At 43.7% G+C, this 19,332-nt stretch overlaps 1 protein-coding gene across 7 annotated transcripts in view; it reads right to left on the bottom strand.

Annotated features, from left to right (window-relative positions):
• Positions 1-19,332, bottom strand: part of LOC110973761 (uncharacterized) — an 89,594-nt gene that overhangs the window by 63,307 nt on the left and 6,955 nt on the right. For 3 of the 7 annotated variants that reach the window (XM_087129703.1, XM_087129704.1, XM_087129705.1), the window contains exons 3-30: positions 19,131-19,268; positions 18,507-18,726; positions 17,706-17,830; positions 17,002-17,121; positions 16,425-16,618; positions 15,946-16,171; positions 15,254-15,673; positions 14,551-14,756; positions 14,203-14,404; positions 13,660-13,934; positions 13,209-13,347; positions 12,571-12,684; positions 12,104-12,226; positions 11,644-11,786; positions 10,963-11,230; positions 10,309-10,734; positions 9,831-9,997; positions 9,042-9,306; positions 8,589-8,705; positions 6,678-6,797; positions 5,417-5,539; positions 4,439-4,558; positions 3,925-4,044; positions 2,427-2,543; positions 1,891-2,007; positions 1,644-1,757; positions 1,308-1,421; positions 116-235 (exon numbers count right to left, since the gene is read on the bottom strand). In XM_087129703.1, the coding sequence (XP_086985829.1) occupies positions 116-235; positions 1,308-1,421; positions 1,644-1,757; positions 1,891-2,007; positions 2,427-2,543; positions 3,925-4,044; positions 4,439-4,558; positions 5,417-5,539; positions 6,678-6,797; positions 8,589-8,705; positions 9,042-9,306; positions 9,831-9,997; positions 10,309-10,734; positions 10,963-11,230; positions 11,644-11,786; positions 12,104-12,226; positions 12,571-12,684; positions 13,209-13,347; positions 13,660-13,934; positions 14,203-14,404; positions 14,551-14,756; positions 15,254-15,673; positions 15,946-16,171; positions 16,425-16,618; positions 17,002-17,121; positions 17,706-17,830; positions 18,507-18,726; positions 19,131-19,268 (4,953 nt within the window). Of the gene's footprint in view, positions 1-115; positions 236-1,307; positions 1,422-1,643; positions 1,758-1,890; positions 2,008-2,426; positions 2,544-3,924; positions 4,045-4,438; positions 4,559-5,416; positions 5,540-6,677; positions 6,798-8,588; positions 8,706-9,041; positions 9,307-9,830; positions 9,998-10,308; positions 10,735-10,962; positions 11,231-11,643; positions 11,787-12,103; positions 12,227-12,570; positions 12,685-13,208; positions 13,348-13,659; positions 13,935-14,202; positions 14,405-14,550; positions 14,757-15,253; positions 15,674-15,945; positions 16,172-16,424; positions 16,619-17,001; positions 17,122-17,350; positions 17,455-17,705; positions 17,831-18,506; positions 18,727-19,130; positions 19,269-19,332 lie in introns of those variants that run through there. The other 4 variants (XM_087129706.1, XM_087129707.1, XM_087129709.1 and 1 more) reach the window with 4 other exon arrangements.

The raw sequence follows: 19,332 nt of genomic DNA, 5'->3' as shown, positions 1-19,332 counted from the left end.
AACCAAAATGACAACCAAACGAAAACCCAAACTTGCTAATAAGACCTATTCTCCAATCATACTTGCAAAGGCATGTTGGATACAAAATAAGACAATATGAGGTAGATCCACTTACTTGTAATTAATTGGCAATTGTTGCCGCTATAGCCTGCTGGACACTGACATTGATAGACTAAAACCTGGCCTTGCCACGAACACACTCCTCCATTAAGACAAGGGTTGTTATCACAAGGATCTGTCGCAAAGACAACACAGTCAATTATCCACTCTTTGTATGTTTCCAAAACTCGGACATCTAGGGCCTGTTTGTTTCAAATGGATCTGGACCTTGATCAGCGGTCCCAATGCTCCATCCATTAGGCAGGTGTTTCTGGTGTCAGTGAACCAGTGACACAGTACTGAACAAAATCCAGGTCCTTGCAACACAAAAAAGGCCCTAAACATACATATAATAGTGGTTGGGCTCTTCAAACTCCCTTGTATGTAAAATCATATTGAAATCAGAGAGACTTTAACCTTGATGGAGTTGACCACATCGCGCTGGGGGCATTTATGAACATTGATTATTTTTATTTATATTTTTCATTGTTTTCTGTTTTCAAAATTCTTTAAAAATTCATATCTTCATTTACTGGAAACTTACACTCACATGAAGGACTGTCTGATTTTGCTCTAGTCTGATAGACAACATTTACTGACGCTGGAGTATTTCAGCCAGGCCTACTGCCTTGTAGAAAGAGCCCAGATTGTGCAGTGTTATGTAATTTTCTTTTGTTCACAAACTGGCACAGTGCGCTGCTGACCTCTTTTCAATAGGGGCCAGATTAGCGTGCAGCAGTGCGCTGCTGACCTCTTTTCAATAGGGGCCAGATTAGCATGCAGCAGTACTGTGTGGCTCATCACTGCGGTGGTGGAGAGCTTTCGTCCCCAGTGGTAATCTGCTCCCACTGAATGCCCCAACAGTGGTATACTGTTTCAAAACAAGGCTGGATTATCTCCACTACTGAGAGTGAAAAATTTCAGTAATTCCCAGCAGCCTGGTCTTTTGTTACAAGTACAGTCTTTTGTTACAAGGCCCAGTTCCCTTTGTTCCATTTCGGAGACCCCGGCTATGCATATAAAGAATATGTGCCCAAAACCGGGCTTCCCGGCAGCAAGTGCTTAAGCCTGAAATGACCACAATCATATCAAAACACTTGCTAGAGCTGGTATCACGGTTAACAATCTTCATTCCTCCAATTGTGATGTGATTTCTCACACACCTCAGGGAGTCTCGGTTAAGGTTGACCTTTGTCACAGATGCTTACTTTGTGCAGTTCTGCAGTTGGTGCCCGTGTAGCCTGGTGCACACTGACATCTGAAGTTACTGCCCAGCAGGATGCATGTGGCTCCATTAAAGCACGGAGAACTAACACAAGGATCTTAGAAAATAAAAAAAAAAACCAGAAAAAAATGACTAACAAGGCAGGGGTCTGAAACAGCATAAAAGGGCCCACGTAGTCTACCACAAGCTACATGTAAGTAAAGACCAAGAAAGGAGTATGAAACCAATTTTCAATGGAATGTGCACAATTTCTTCTCTAAATTAAAACTAGTGCAATTTCAAAGTTTTCTTTGGACCTCCAGTTGGAACCTATACTCACTCAGTACTATTTGGCAGTTGAGACCATCATAACCTTGCTGGCACTGGCACTGGTACCCGGCTCCCTGCTGGTTACACTGGCCTCCATTCTGACACGGGTTGCTGATGCAGGCATCTGTTCATGGGAGGGGAGGGGGTTAAAGAAGGAAAAAAAAGCTTGAAGGCATTTTAACAGAGCATGAAAAAATGGGAAGATACTATTATTACACCTATGGAGGGTCACTACTCCAGGGACAGATTATACGTACTTGGTGTCTCACAGTTGGTACCCGTGAAGCCCTGCACACACTGGCACTGATAGACAAAGTTGGTTCCCACTCGGGAGCAAACTCCACCGTTCTGGCATGGGTTGCTGGCACAGGGGTCTACGGGGAGAAGCGAGTTTAACAGTTTACCCGTGCACAGTCTTTGCATGGACCATGAGCCTAGCATGTACTTGCACTGAAAGGCATAACTGGTTCTCTTTCTAGGAGAGACCGCCCCATTCGGATATGGACTACTTGTAAAAATTCTCCAAGGTCTAAATAAAACTTACTTATAAGCTGCTCACACATTTATAAAATAAGGAAGCCAGTAAAAATTGATGCCTTTGATAACAACGATGACTTTTACTTCTCCTAAACACCACCGAAAGAAGTGCCAGGCCAGGCCATACAGGACAGTGTTTCATGGACATGTTCACGTTGACTTTTCCCATAATGCAGTGCAAACTATGCACTCTTCCTGACTTCTTCTTAGCGCTGCATTATGATTATATTGCAAGATGCACCCATCATTCACCTACCTAGCCTGGTGGCACAGTTGGTGCCCGTGTAACCCAATGAGCACTGACAAGTGTAGCCACTGGTGCCCTGCCTGAGGCAGACCCCACCATTCAGGCAAGGATTGGGAGAGCAGAAATCTGCATCAAAACAGTGGATCAAAGGTCAGTGTAAGAATTCAGCACATTGAGGCTTAAGGCTATCTTTATATGCCATTACTGTGCCACAGTGAACAGCCATAGCCCTAGAAGATAATGCCCTTTCAGCCCAATACTGGAGACATTACAAAACATAATCAAACAAATATCTAAGAAAGTTATTATCCTACTGGTCAAGCATCCATCACATGGCTGGTCTTAACAAGTTGATAAAGCACTAACTGGCTGTGCCTCACCTCACACAGCATGCACCACGCTTGTGCCATTTTCCATATAAGGAGACTGTTTGCGACCACTCACATGTGGAACACACCACTGTACGGACAGAGGGGCACTTGAACAAAAGGAAATTAAACTGTTGAATTATATCTTTTAGACTATGTTTTCTATAGGGACACTTCAAGAAATAAGCTCAGCTCCTCTCCAGAAATTATTTCACATTTTTGAGTGGATGAAGTTAGGATATAATAACGATTGTTAGTACACTCCAATTCCAGTGCATTTACTGTCGGGTGGGATGATGATGGTGCAATGTGTTATCATGAGTAGATGGATGGATGGAAAGACACAGTGTCTGACAGATAAACTGACAAACAAACAGACTCGTAAGACTGTCTCAAATGTGACAGGATGGATGGACAATCTCCAGTGTCAAGTAGATGGTTGATACAAGAAAACAATAATGAGAAGGACTGAGTGTGATTAATCCTGTTAGACACACATAGAAATGTCCAAGGTAACATTTCCCATTTTCAGATCCCAAAACCCAGGATATCGTCAAGGTTATGCCTAACAGATTTCTTCAAATCAAGAATGAATCTCGGGCTATCTGCTTGCGCACTCAGTGTGAGAGATCTGGAGTCATTACATGGGTACATTAGACTTCACAAACGAAAACCTCCTCAATAGTAAGGGAGATACAACAAACACTTGCCTCCATGGTTGTGCACATTCAGATAAAAATTGACTACTCGTAGGCCTTATACATGAAAAAATACTGATCACAGTGCTACCAAAGGTTATCCTTCTGACCCATAGACTGGCTCCAATACTTGTTCATGAGCATGTAACACTGAGTGCACATAATTACGAATGTGCCGAAATCACACATGACTGAAGACATTTGATGTATGGGCAAAGAATGCTCCGAGTCAATCATTCGTGCGGCGGCCCAAAACTCTCTCTTTGTCAACACCGGAGGGGGTACATCCAGGCATGACCCATTCAGGTTAGTGTAAGTGAACAAACAGTATAAACACGTCAAATCAAATGACAAGTGATTAGAAGAAACACACACGTGGACGGAAAAATGGGGTGAAATGGAATGGATGGAAATAGCAGAACACTGGGAAAACGTTTTTACCCCTGACTGTTTGGCAGTTGGTTCCGGTAAATTCGTTGGGGCATTGACACTGATAGGCATAAGTCATGCCCACTTGGCTACAGTTGCCTCCGTTAAGGCACGGACGACTATCGCATGGATCTAGGAAAGGTAAGAGAGCCGACAGGAATAGAAAGAGCCGGAAAAATGCAGAGAGGAAGACAGTGGAAAAGAACACTTCACTAGAAATCTGACAAGCCTTCAGCAAAAATTATGTTGCAGTATCTTCATTTTTTGTACAAGAGTCCTTGTGAATTCTATTTGTAGTGGGCAAAGAACCATTTTTTTCCAATTTGAAATAATGTAATTCTCGTTGATGTTTTACATCTCTTGGAATGGTGATGACAAAAACTGTCTGGTATCTCATCAGGCCATGGAGTGGGCATCAACTGAAAAAGTTCCACACAAGGTGGTTTTAATTTCTGACTGGCTAAGTACGAAGTATGTGATCAAATCAGGGCCCTTTAATTGGTCAATTGTTTAAGGATCCACCAACCTAGTGCAACGTTACAATAAGTTCCGGCATAGCCTGCTAGGCAGCGGCATTCATAATCTAAGCCAGTTCCGATCCGCACACAGGTGGCTCCATTTTGACAGAGATCCGACTGGCAGGGATCTATGCGTGAGGTGCAAAGACAGAGAAGCAGGCCAGGAAAGCAGCAGTAGAAAGTAGAAAGAGCAGCAGTAGAAAGCGGATAAAGAAAGAAACACAGGGAAAGTGAAGCAAATGGGAGACCACGATTGAAAAACACTACATTCTTTTAAAAACTTGACTATATGTCAATGAAAAGCACAAACCTAAAACAAACAAAAAACTTGATGCTAAAAGCCAAGCACTGCAGTGGTACTGTCATAAACACAAGAACTGGCAAGTAAATCAGATAGGTTTGTGGTAGCTCTGTCCGTCGTCAGGAGACAGCATACTGTCTGAAACGTTGAGTACCATCAGTTCTTTTCAGACCCCCACATACTAAAAAAAAGAGATACATCCATGGTGCTACCGCAAACCTATCTACCTCCATCATGAAAAGCTTCAAATCTCACAAGAATTGTCTCTGCATTTAGTACTCTAAGTATCTAGAGAAGCTGCCAGAAATGACACCTAACGATGGGGTAGTCTATCACCATTTCATTTGCCTAGTTGTACATTTTAACAAATCAATGCTGAAAGGAAGTGCGACTAGAGCTTTTGCTGCATTTCCAGTTGCTGATAAGATCGTGATCAAAAGTATTTTCCCTTGGGGAGTGACGAAGAGGGAAGTTTGTAGGGTAGGGTGAAAACAAGGTTCGTTTTTGGTCTTTGTTCAATGTTTTGGAAGAAATTGTGGTTCTGTGGGTACTCCGATACTGAGTTGTCTGCTGAATGTTATGGAAATGGCTACATCATTGCAGGACATCTTGTGAAAAAACACCCTAGCTTGGGAAGTCTTCTTACAACTGCAGTTGATGAACAGCTACATCAAAGACTCAGTACCTGGCGTAATCTGGCAGTTTTCGCCACTGAATCCCTGCAAGCAGGTGCAAATGTAGCCTCCAATTTGATCAGGGAAGCAGGTACCTCCGTTGAAACAAGGGTTGATGGGAACACAGGGGTTATCTGTGGAGTAAGCAAGGGAAAACAGTGAGGGGAGAGAGAACTGGAGGAATGCAGGTTGAGTCAGTTCAATGACATTGGGATAAACACTGGAGAAAAACATGCACAAGTGTCAGAAATCAGGAGAAAGAAAAGCGGAATAAGGGAATGGGAGAACCACTGTGGTGGAATGGAACACAGCTGTGGTGGAATGGAACACAGCTGTGGTGGAATGGAACACAGCTGTGGTGGAATGGAACACAGCTGTGGTGGAATGGAACACAGCTGTGGTGGAATGGAACACAGCTGTGGTGGAATGGAACACAGCTGTGGTGGAATGGAACACAGCTGTGGTGGAATGGAACACAGCTGTGGTGGAATGGAACACAGCTGTGGTGGAATGGAACACAGCTGTGGTGGAATGGAACACAGCTGTGGTGGAATGGAACACAGCTGTGGTGGAATGGAACACAGCTGTGGTGGAATGGAACACAGCTGTGGTGGAATGGAACACAGCTGTGGTGGAATGGAACACAGCTGTGGTGGAATGGAACACAGCTGTGGTGGAATGGAACACAGCTGTGGTGGAATGGAACACAGCCGTGGTGGAATGGAACACAGCCGTGGTGGAATGGAACACAGCTGTGGTGGAATGGAACACAGCTGTGGTGGAATGGAACACAGCTGTGGTGGAATGGAACACAGCTGTGGTGGAATGGAACACAGCTGTGGTGGAATGGAACACAGCTGTGGTGGAATGGAACACAGCTGTGGTGGAATGGAACACAGCTGTGGTGGAATGGAACACAGCTGTGGTGGAATGGAACACAGCTGTGGTGGAATGGAAGATGGGAATGAAAGAATGGAAAACTACATTGATTGAAGAAAACTGCAAGAGAAAATGGAAAACTGCCATGATGATGGAATGAAAAACAGGAATAAGGAAATTGTACAGCTGCAGCATTTGGTGAAAAATAAAATCTTAATAATACTAGAAAACAAGCTTAATGAAATGAAAAGTTTGAAGTTATTATAGATGAAGGAGTTTAACAAATCAATGCAAAAATGAAATGGAATACCCCATATGAATTAATGTTGTGGATGATGCTGTGAAAGTAATGAATGAAAGCAAGTGATGAATCTCCAAAGATCTTAGCAGTACCTGTTTGACATCGTGTGCCAACCCACGCCTGTGGGCAGATGCACTGGTAGCGATCCGACAAGCTGACGCACTGTCCGCCATTAAAACAAGGCGTTTGCGTGATCAGACAGTAGTCGGCAACTGTAGAGCAGGGGAGGGGATATGCAAAAATGGCTGGTGACAAATGGTTGGGATGCAGACTCCGTGCACAGACCAATAAAAAAAAATGGACCAGCCACTGGGATTGTCGGGGTGATTTTTTGCAAAGGCAAGTGAAGTGGATATGCATAGCCTGAGGCATCTAATGCCATGCGCTAGGGCTGTGGCTGAGCTGTTAGCCAGTGGCCATGTAATGGGCCTCTATGCTATGAAGTGGGCCTACGGCTTTGTCAAAGGGTACCAAAGTGAATACATCACATGCACAGTTACATATGTAAAAGGCATTAGCGCAAGAACCAGTGAGTGAACCAACATGTATGCGTAATCCATTAGTTTGCACAGCACTTACTGGTTCAAATGAAGTTACACTTGAGTATTCTATGGGCCTATGGCTTTCACTTGGGCCAATGGCTAAACACCTTGCCAATGGCTTTAACATGAGCCTATGGCTACACACCTGGTCTAAGGCAGTAAAACAGCCAGTGGCTATTCAGTGAACTTTAAATAGGTCTGTACGGCTGGGCAATGGGCCCTTAGGTGGCTGGAATTGCAACTGTATTATAGTATTAGGATATATCTTATACCCCAATATCAACGTTATACAGTCCTGCATTATTAACCCTAACACTCCTCAATCCTTCACCTGTTGGAGGACTGAGGAGTGTTAGGGTTAAACATGGTCAGGTCCTTTATGCACAGCTTCTACTCAGCTGAAAAAACAAAGCTAAAAATCAGTGCCTTCTGCTTGCCCATCTCGAATAAATAGCGCCCTCATTTGTGAGTACAAGGAGTCTACAATGACTATACTTCAACAAACATTAACAGACATAACTACTTGGACAATACAGTTTGGCAACAAATGCGCAAGATGAAGGTACGTGTACATGTTAGGTGATCCCAGAGGTAAAGTTATGTCATAAATGAACACTTTAGACACACAAAACAACTTTTCGTTGGACGAGAGAAGTATTAATTTGAAGCTCTGCAACAAAGGAAGATATATGAGCTCGTTAAGGGAATTTAAAATACATCCGTGAGAATTTCATACACAACAGAAGGGGTGGCATAGGAGGGTGTGGCATCAGGATGAAAAGGGGGGGGAAACAGTGACACTATTTGTGAGGCAGCATTCAGTGTCTTCATGAAACTGCTCAGATAAGTTGGTTGAATTCCTGCACTTAAAGTCTCTGTCGATGTGATGTTGTTTCTCTCCATGACAACTGAAATATCAGCTTTTCAGATTTCATCATGTTGGTGCAGTACCCTTTTGCCACAGAATTGAAACAAAAACCACAAAAAAACAACCACTATACTCCAAACTGACACATTTGGGCCTGATCTGTTTTGCTTTCCCATCAGCATTCAGAAGATAAAAGGATTAAAGGCACCTTTCCATATGCACGTCAACACTTGCACCAAATGTTGCATATCCGTCAACATTGCTCGCGGGGTGATTTTAACGGCTGAACACAACACAAACATGTGTTATGTTAATGGACTCGATGTTTGTGTCCGTGAAAGTGAAATGATGCATTGTACACGTAACGCACCCCAAAAACGTACATATGGAAAGGTGCCTCAAGTCATACTGCAAGTCCAAGATGATCCTGACGTGGAAATCGGATTCAAGTCTTCGGGTAAAAGTAGACATATGAATTTGACTTGAGCTGCAGCTCAAGTCAAATTCAGATGTCTACTTTTACCGAATGCTTTACCACCAAAGTCGATTCCAACTTAACTTCAGCATTTTTCTAATTTTTTTCATGTACTTACCTACATTGCAGTATAAACCAGTCCAACCTGGCGTACACTCACATCGGTAGCTACCAGAACCTAGGGCAGTACACTGGGCACCATTCTCACAAAGATTGCCAATACAAGGTGACGGATCTGCAAAATACATCCAACAATATCTCAGTGTTGAATTTCAGTACATCTCTCATGAGCAGTGAAAGCAAGGACAACATGTCGAGTTTAACAGTGCACCAAAACTTGGAGGACTCAGATAAAGTGAACACTCTGTCTATTCAAGTAAATGTTACTGCAGTTGGATCGTAAAAATGAAAATTGTCAGGAGCAGTTGCAAATTCACTTTTATATCACACTGCTGCAAAATTGCTCATGTTAGCAAGATGAGGAAGATGATCAGTTATCCAACCTGTGTCAGGGTTATCTTGATGAATTATGCATTCAACGGAGAATGTAAAGAAGCAAACATAAACTTACCCATGCAGTCAAGAGACTGACAATGAAGCAGGACATCTTCCGAAGGGATGGCAGTGAAGGTGAAATCGGGGTTAGGGCTCGGGTTGGATGACTTCAGGAGACGGACGCAGATGTAGGGAATCTGGTTACAGGAGATTTGCGTCAGGTCAAGGGTGACCTGAATGTTGCGTAGGATCATGTCCACTCCCGCTTGCAGGAAGGTACTAGCCGTATTGCCAGGGAGAACGGCCTGCATCTGGATGACTGTCAGGCCTTGACCGTTCAGCTGCAAGATGATAGGACATTCTAATCACGGTCAATTGATGGTAAGTTGGGAATCATCCACATCAGTTAATACACATTATTCAACCATGTTCAAATTGAAAAGGCAGCTTTTTTGCTAAGAAATAGAAAATTGCTTGAATTATTAAACTTCAGTTAAAAACCTGAAAATGGAAGTCTATGCAATACGCAAAACGTTTTGGTACTTCTCAATTGTCTCAGATTTATGCTAAATAAGAAATTGTAAACTTCTTGTGGTGACCATAAAAAATCAGGCAATCTTGAGCTATTTGTTGATTTCAACAAGCTGGTATAATCACACAGAAATGATCTGTGTTTGCAAACAAACTGCATCCAAGAGGAGATCTTACATCGTAAAGTTTTACCCAAGTTACATTTTGTAACTTTGGCCCTGTCTTCTTACTCAATCACAAACCATAAATTGTGGCCTACAGCAGTGAAATTGGTTTCTCCAAGGTCTAGAGTTCGCAGTCACCGATGAAATACTCAATCCTCACAAAGACTCACCTGGGTGTCCGAGAAGATGATCACCTGCCAAAGGTTGGTACCACTCACGCTGGCCCCTGCCACAGCAGATGAGACCTGGACATTGAAGGTAAGAATGTTGTTGGTGGTCTCCGTGTTGACGGGTTCGCCGGATAAGATGTTCGCCACCACGTCAGTGATCTCAACACCTACAAAAGGGGCATGAATTACATTGCAAATGTCTGCGACAGATTTTGCTCTGCAAATAGGCTGTAAATTGCAGCACATTTTCACAAGCAAATCAACACATTTTCAACTTCTCGATAAAATGACCGGCAGTTTCATCACAAGTAGTTTTTCACGCCGATTCATAAAAGGTGTGAATACTAATTTAAAGGACACTTTCATATATTCTTACTGTTCAAAATTCATTTACACGAATGCATCATATTTATAATATCTAATTTAGGCCTCAAGTCTGATGTTTTCAAGAGTCGGTCCATTAGGAATAATTTCATACCTCGGCAGTTAACAGGAGCACAAGCCACATAAGACTGAGTGCCATCGCCTAACTGGAAATCAACAGATGGGTTTAATCCTTTCTCCAGACGGACACAAATGTAGCCAAACTGACCGCAGATCAGGTTGTTGCTTGCAGTGTTGGCGTTAGTTTGCAGGGACGAAATGGTGGAGGTGAGACCAGCTTGAAGGCTGGTACCCGCCTGAGCATCCGAGAGCTGGATGAATGTTGGGGAGTACTGGACACCGGAGCCATCTGGCAGGGTGCTGAGGAATGCCGTCAGTCGCCAGAGGCGGCTACCAGACACGCTGCCACCATTGAGGCTAGCGGTGATAATGAGGTCAAGGGTCAAGGAGTTGCTAGAGCTGCGTTCTCTGACGTCGCTGGTGGACACCACTCTCAGCTGGGTGTTGACAATTTGAACACCTGGATTGTTGCCCAAACCAACAATGCATCAATGTATCATGTGTGACCTAACCTACGTGAATGAGCCATGAGTCACCAGAGCCATTTTTGAAGCACAGGCCTTTAAAAGATTCTAAAAAATGTTGTTTCAGGAAATGCAAAGCCTTCTGGTTATAAAACAGGAAAAACGGACCCAGTTTGCCATTATTTTTAGTTGGATACTGGACCTGTTGAAGGCCTAAAACCTACCTAAGCAGTTGGTTGGCTGGCATGCGATGAGTGACCCCGTCAAGACAAAATCAGGGGAGGGGTTACTCCCCTTCTGAACCTCTATGCAGACGTACGGCACGCTGCTGCAAGACTGGCCTAGCAGGTTGAGCGTAGCAGGGATGTTGGAGAGAGTTAGTGTGCCTCCTGCGGTGATCCCCAGGCCTGATACAATGGCATTCAGACTGAGGGTTTGCTGGTTGAAGCGAGTACTCAGGCCGTCGGCTTGCTGACTGGTGAAAACAATCACCTGTCCATTTGAAGGCGAAGGACGAAAAAACATGATGACTTTGAACGGTCAAGCCAAGATGGTCCACAGATAAAAAATTCTTTAAGACTGAGTGAGCAACAATAGTAGGGAATTATGGTAAAAATTGGGCAGTTTCCTGAAAATGATTTGACAAAGCTCTCCCAATCTTCCATTCACTATATCACCATGTGTGATTACACATTCACTGTCAGCTTTTAATGACAATTTTCACACCCTTTTCTCACCACATTGCCCCTGGCACAGTACATCAGTGGCTCTGTGCATATCACATTTTAAAATCGGATGCTGCTGTGGTAGAGCAGCTTTTGGTAATCTCGGCCAATCAAAGGACAGTACCTGTGGCCGAAGGGTTATGATTTTAGATTGCATTATCAAAGTAGACTTTGTCGTACCTGCCAGTAACCACTTCCAGCTGCTAATGAGCTCCCTGTTTGACTGTTAGTCAGGGTGACGGACAGCGTGAGGGTATTCTGAGCGGTGTACTCTCGGATGGTACCCAACGTTACACTCAGACTGGTGGTGATAATCTGGACACCTGCCAAAACAAACAAGGAATTTTTCAATTATCCAACAATGTCAACAAATCGACAATTGTTCCCAGAAGGACTTCATTTCATTGTTTGTGGCCTCTGAACCCAAGTTTGTTTTCAGCAGTCAAAATGAGAACCCAACTGCAGGTACTTGACCAAGATAGGAAGCGATAAAACACACAGACAAATCAATGGACAAAAACTGAGCAAGCTGAATGACCAATAGACCATTTGGCCAATTAAATAGTCTGCGAGACAACCGCCCAACAAACTAAACAAAAAATAAAAACTAAATCTTCCAAATTTCTTTACGATTTCTTACCAACGTCTACCACCTCACACAGCGTTCCCCTCCAACCTAACAAACACTGACACTCAAAGGAGAACTGCCTGTTGATGCAGGTGCCACCATTTTGGCAGACGATACCCGTGCAAGCATTCACAGCTGAGAGGCATGAAGACATGTACAACTTTCAAATTAGTACTTCAGCTTGACAAAATTATACGCACGTGGTGAGATTCACCAAAATTTCAACAGATATTTCATTCTTAGCAGGGGAGTCAAATCAGAGCACATCCAGTCTAAAGCTGCTGGACTATGGTCCAAACTCCTCAAAAAGATGGAACTGGACCAGTTTATTCTTCTTAAATTTAAATCGCATATCTTTACTTTTTAGTGCTGAAGGGAAATCTGAAACGTGGCTGAAGCACAAAAATGTGCTGCAAAGTTCTGCACACCAAAAACTGATGAAGTGTTGACCCTCAAACATATATGTCAGCAAAACTCACCATCTGAGCACAGTGGACCAGTCCACCCATTACTACAGCTGCAGGTGTATGCTCCGCCAACATTGTTACAGGTTGCTCCATTCCGGCACGGGTTAGATTGGCAAGGATTGAACACTGTAGGTTCATGTAAGGGACACATATAAAACCCCCAAGGCATGAAAAGTTCCTGCTGTCATCTGAGATAAATGTTTAAGTCAGAGATCATTTAAAAAGATTTGCTTGTATCAGATCCTCAATGTGAGGGAAGTGCAGATGTCCCAAAGCATCATGGGTACAACCGATACAGTTGTATTCTGTGCACTAGTGGGCAATCATGAGAGCAGTTTCTTACAATAAGTACTCAAACCACAACAACAAAGGTGATAGGCACAAGTGAACACAAACCAATAATCACTTCTTACTGACTCTTTGCACAAACTACAGATGGCGCTCTTCAGTCCAGCCAGACAGCTGAATATGTTGAATGATGCTATCCCACCCAGAACATACATTACTTTGCTGAAAAAGTCAAACCAATTCACGTTTTTCACATTGAATTGAACAGAGGGCTTCATTTCTTAGCACTGAGGTCTTCAGAAGCAAAGATCCTGACCCAATATATTACCCAAGTGAGGCTGACTAGTCATTGCGTGACTTACTTGCACACTGCACCTGCAAGCATCGTACTGTGCTGCCCTCCAGAGTAAAATCAGGGATTGACGTCAGCCCCTTCTGTAGTTCCACACACAGGTAGATGATATTGGCACAGCTCGTTACTGAACTCAAATCCATTGTCACCTGTCCATTCAAAGAAATGTTTGTTGTCACAATCCACAGTTGAACTTCCGTGATTCCTTTGTTTTCATTCTTGGAGGTGAAATTGTTCAGTTTGCAATTTTGAATATATTTTAAGGTCTTTAAATCTGTGACAGCAAAAGTTTGGTAAAATCTCATCATAATAAAATCTCAACCCAAGTTATCTTATGTTTTGTTCTGCATGATCTTGATACTCGGAGAGGCACATCCCAAAAGCTGAAGTTGATCACGCCTGAGGAATTTCATTAATCGCGTTTTCCTTCGAGAATAGAAAAAAACTTCACCCTGGCTCACCTGTAAGTTGTTGAAATTGACCAGCTGGTTGGCGCTGATCCCGGAGTTCTGTTGGACAGAGGTCAGCATGACCCCAACTTGACCAATCCGTGGACCGGTCCCGTCTAGCCGGTTGTTGGCATAGACAAACAGCCGCCAGAGGCCAGACCCAGCGATGCTGGCGCTAGGCGAGCCCGCCTGAACCCCGAGGTTAAAGGTCAACAGTTGGTTACGGTTACCGAAGAGGATCAGCCCCCCACCGGTGAGAACAACATTCATGGTCTGAATATAAACCCCTAGAGGGATTGGAGGAAACAAAAAGGCAACATATATTTCAGGTTGGATTATATTCTGTGTTGAAGTGAATGCAAACCCACATTTTGATGTCACAGTAATTTTTCACACTGCCAATATTAAAGTTCCACTCAATGTACCTAGGACAAAATTCCCTGCAAAAGCTTCAAGACATAAAATTTGAAAAAGTGCTTTGGTGATGCCTCTGAGGAACAGTGGAAATTGTAACGAGTTAAGAACATCCTTCAAAGTTCACCAGTTAAGACTCACCTCTACATTCGATGCTGACACATTCTTGTAATACGGCGCTGCTCGGCACAGGGTCCAACGTGAAGTCTGGGTTGGCCTGTGTGCTCTTGGACAGCACAGTGCACAGCGCATTGATCTGCTGACAAAGTTGGCCGTTGAGATTCACTGTTGTTGACAGGTTGGGTATGGTTGCCAAGCGACCAGCTGTAATTCCGGTGTTCCCCTGAAAAAAAGAACAGGTTCGCACACCAGAGACCTTTTGGACATTTTTGTCACCAAATACTTTACATCAGCTGAAATTTCTTATTCAAATGTCTTGTCAGACTTGGCAAGGGCCGTAATTGATAACTGGTGCCCCAAGGTTCCTACCTGGATCTGACGCTCCGAGATCCTGATGCTGGTACCCGTCAGGCTGTTACTACCAAATGTCTGAATGCTGAAGAGGTTTTGTCCGTTTACACTGCCCCCGTTGGGGTCAGTCTGAATGGACAGGCTAAAGGCCACACTGTTGGAACGTCGTTCAATCAGAGGCGTCCCCGAGGATATGGAAACCGTTGTACCTGTCACTTGAACTCCTGTGATAAAAGCAAAAACAGAACAGGAACTGCATGACAGAATTTCCATGAACTGAGTATCAAAATTCCTGTATGTAATAGACCCTGACCCTCCACATTCTTCCAAACTCAATCAGTAGGTTTTTGGAAGATTTTGTAGGATTGAGGAAGGTATAGTCTGTCCACTATTACTTTACATGGGCCTAGATGCTCCGTGAAAGCTGATGTGCCAAGTGTGTGACACTGTTTTTTTCTGCACACTGATAGATTTTGGAAGATTTGGGAAGGCTCCTGGCAAACGTGTCTAGAGTAGAAAGGGCCAAAGGATTCCATGAAGAGACTGTACAGGGCCAAATCATAAGATCTGATGACAGCCCATCTCTTTGTAAAACCAGCTTTTGGCAAAATGTGTACAATATTCAACAAAATGAGTACAAATGTAAAGCTTGTTTTTGACAATGGACTTGGCAGATGTTAACATTTTGATGATCCAGAGTTTTCAGGAAGTGAGAGCATACCTCTGCATGTTGTTGCCTGACAAGCCGTCAGCACAGCATCTGATGGCACACCGCTCAGCGTAAACTGGGGTGTAGGGCTGTTGCTTTTCTCCACACGGACACAGAAAAAGCGCACTTGGGGACAGACAATCCCAGCCAGGCTCAGGCTGGTCTGGAGGTTGAAGAACCGGACTGTTCCAGCAACTACGCCAGCGCCAGCCTGCGACGGACTGAGGGACAGCTGAGAGGTCAGCACCTGTGAGCCTTGACCATTGGCCTGGTTGCTGCCAAACACAGTGATCTTCCAGAGGTTGGACCCCGAGACTGTCCCACCCTGGGGATCAGTGGACATAGTCAAGCTGAACTGTAGGCTCTGAGTGCTCACACCCTCTCGCAGTGTGCGCAAGGTGTTGTCAAATTGGACACTGGTCACTTCCACCCCTGGAAAAAAAGAAATCAAATGAAGATTTTTCTCAGCCCTTTCTTAAAGCAAGATCCACTGTAACAACAAAAAAAATACTATCACTTTTTCCTCAATGAAAGAGTCCTAATGTTTTTCATACAAGCACAAGTTTACTAAGCATACAATTCCAAAGACAGGTTCTTGGATACTGGCGGTGCCCTTCATGAATGTTAAGTAACTGTTTCTGATTCATATGGCCTGCGGTCAAGCTTAGGAGCAGGTTGCAGCTTAGCCACCGTCACAGACTTACCTCGGCACTGCACTGGCGTGCAGCCAATCAGCGCGTTCTCGTTAGGGGTGCCCCGCATTGAGAAGGGTGGAGTTGGGTTACTCCCCTGACCAATCATGGCACAGACAGAACGCATCTGTGGGCAGGCCAACGTGTTGAGGTTGATGATGGCCTGTATCGTGCGTATGATGGAGGATGAGGGAGGTTGCCATGACACACTGTTTTGCTGGCTGGTCAGCGGAATGTTCTAGAAAATAAATGAGCAAATAATAAAAAGACAAGTCAGAGACAAAAAGGGCCAGAAACAAGCAATACCTGTATATATCAAGGCCAGCTCAGAAGTTAACAACTTTTCAACTGAATGTGCACAAAAATATACTGTCTATGCTGGAAGGCACTTTGGCATTGGTGCGCGATAGAAATTTTATCCATGAAGAGGGTTGTCCCTCTTGAGAATAACAACTTGGGTCCACCGGAACTTTGAAATGTCATACATGTACCTGTGTCACCACCCTGTTGTTTGCGCCGTCCGTCAGAAACAGCGTGACACTCCACAGCCCGGTGCCAGTCAGGCTGAAGAGGGTGGTGCCGGGGGAAAAAGTCAGGTCAAAGGTCAAGGGATGACTGACCCTGCCCTCAGCGAGGGTGCTCCCTATGATGACGCTGATAGTTGTCTGAGATACAATAACTGTGCCTAAGGAAAAATCAGCAATATGGCAAAGGATTATCTCTATTCAAACAGGGTTTACATTCAACAATTTTCATTTTGCATGCAAAGTGCAAAGTGGCACAGTCATAGAGTGGGAGAAAAGTTGATAAAGAATTTTGGAAAATAATGTAAATTTTGAGGGTGTCTTTTTCAAAATGTGCAAATTTCTTTTGAAATTTCCTGAAGAAAATTTCAGATTAGGTGGATTTGTTTAAAAAAATTGAACAAAAACTTGTGAAAACTTCACTTCAAATGTTGGGGTGATAATACTAATTCCTCTAACAACCCCAGCCAGCAAGGTGACCTCCTGCTCAAGTCATTTAATGGCTTCTTTCTTAACCGGCCCAGTTTATTGACTAGCCTATTACCTATTTGGCAGTCGTCTCCACTGAAGTCCTGCAGACATGCACAGGAGTAGCCCTGCCCCATGGCCAGCGTGGTACATGTTCCCCCATTCTGACATGGATTCATCCAGCATGGGTCCGGATCTAGACAAGACAATGACAGGTAGCTTTAAGTACTGGCACTTTGGCACGCTCAACGCCTTCAAGCCAGGGGGCTGGTGCTTCGGCTGAGCCGAGGCATACATGTAGGCCTACATCATTGATGTAAAGTTGGCTAGTGGCGTCCGTTATGGTCGAATTTTTCCGGGAATTATATTATAAGTAGTTAGTAATGTCAGTTAGATCGGTCTTTCCAGAAATTACGCCCAATTACCTCTTGGACGACTTTCCAAAGTATTTTTTTAAACATTAGTTGCCACGTGCCTGCACACACCACTCGAAAAAGAGAGTTTCCATGTCGTCCAGTATGTTCACAATGCTTATATCAATAGCGCCCCCAAGAGATGAAACATGACATTCGACATTCCGGCAGATCGATCGCACGCGCGCACGATGGAAGTATCTACCCAAGGTCGTCATTCAAAATTTATCCAATGAGAGCTCTAAGAATTTTACTGCCTTTGAGCGAAATAATGGGTACGAGGAGGAAGTGGTTATCAGCACAGCGTTGCTCATACCAAACTCTATAAACTGGACTGAATGTGCGAGCGACTCAAGAGCGGTCTTACCGATGTCATACGCGATGGAGAATCCCGGACTGTTGATGTTAAAATCCGTGAGCCAGTACAAAACCAGCTGGTTGGTGTTGAAAACCTGAGCTGGGAATTGTGGAGACAATGTCCCGTTGTATTCCCTGCAGTCACGTGAAAAAAGGCACATTAACAAAAGCCCAAAATACAAGGACTATACATGACACACATACACAATTATGTCTTTTAAAATAGAGAGCCTAAGCGAGTCAACAGGTTGTAGAAGATTTGTATCCGACCCCAGCCGTAGAATTTTCTTCGGCTGGTGTTGTGGATATAATTAAATTCCGAAATTACACTTAATCGTTCAAAATATTTTGTTCAGTTCTTAGACTGAAACTTCTAAAAAAAAAATTTGCAACGTTAACAACCTCAAAATACCCAGACGAAATCTAAAGAGAAAAACAAATCGAGTGACGGTTTATCTGTATGTTGCTTTAAAAACTGTGTGGATATTGGTAGTGCTGCCAGCGCCAATTAAAGCGGCACCAAGGAAAACAAATCAATTTTCTCTCGTCGCGCTGGAAGGCTCAAAAATAAGCACAAAAATAAGCAAAATTGGCAAATGAGGTTGCTGTTTTATCCTTGCTTGTGACTTGCCCTGCACTGTAGACTCCCTGCTGCTATTTTTAAAAATTGTGTTCGTTTTTACACGCCTCAAGTTTAAGACAGAGGTTCAAATGTCAGTGCCTACGTTTGAATTATCTACAGGGATTATATTTGGTACATGAGAATGTTGATACCGGGAAACCATGTCAATTCTCAGGCTGCCATACTTACCGAACGCCTGGCAAGTTGAAATTCACTTCAGTGCCCGGGAAGATGTACAGCTCGTCCTTATTGGGCTCAGAGACGAAGGTGTTGAAGCGCAAATTGATGGACAAAGCCGAGGGAATTCGGACAAGGTAGTAGCAATCTTGATTGTGAGGCTCTGGTTGCGGAAAATTAGGAGATACAATGGTCCCCGAATTGGTGTAGAAATTGGTTCCGCACTGTTTGGCTATAAATAGAAATAAAAGTTTGAAACACCACACGATGTACTAAACCAGGAACTGGGCAAAGCAAACCAAATAAATATGTAAAACGCAATACATGTAGGCCTTAGATCTTTTCATTCAAAACATTGCTGCCTGTTTATATGGACTGCCAAAATTTTGCAGAAATAAGGCCACATTTGTCCCATTCAAACTATAAGGATGTTCGTTTCATTTAGTACAGTGGTATTCTATTATTTCACTGTGTTAACTTGCAGTGAATTCTTCTGTCAAGATGCCCGGCGATAGTTTCTCGAGGCGTTTTAGACAAAAGCGCAACTGTATAAAACAAGTCTTTACGAAAAATACAGAAGCCAGCATAGAAAGAGGGAGAACAATTTATAAACTCAAAATAAAACTAGAAACTCACGCATAGTCTCTGATGTTCCCGGGAATCTCCGATCACAGTTCTGGCCCTGCCAGTCGCCGCTGCACTCACAAATGTAACCCGGTGAAAGGTACGCTTGGCGGCATAGGCTACCGTTGACGCACGGCTGTTGCTGGCAAGCTGTCGGTGGAAACAAAGTGGGCTATACTTGTGTGCCAGAGACCTTGCGAACCTTTTTCACGGC

The sequence above is a fragment of the Acanthaster planci genome, linkage group LG19 (assembly GCF_054643075.1).
Source record: "Acanthaster planci isolate LZ-2023a linkage group LG19, COTS_SCS, whole genome shotgun sequence".
Taxonomy (NCBI): Eukaryota; Metazoa; Echinodermata; class Asteroidea; order Valvatida; family Acanthasteridae; genus Acanthaster; species Acanthaster planci.
The sequence above is the reverse complement of the archived record's forward strand: the minus strand, read 5'-3'. Positions and strand labels throughout refer to the sequence as shown.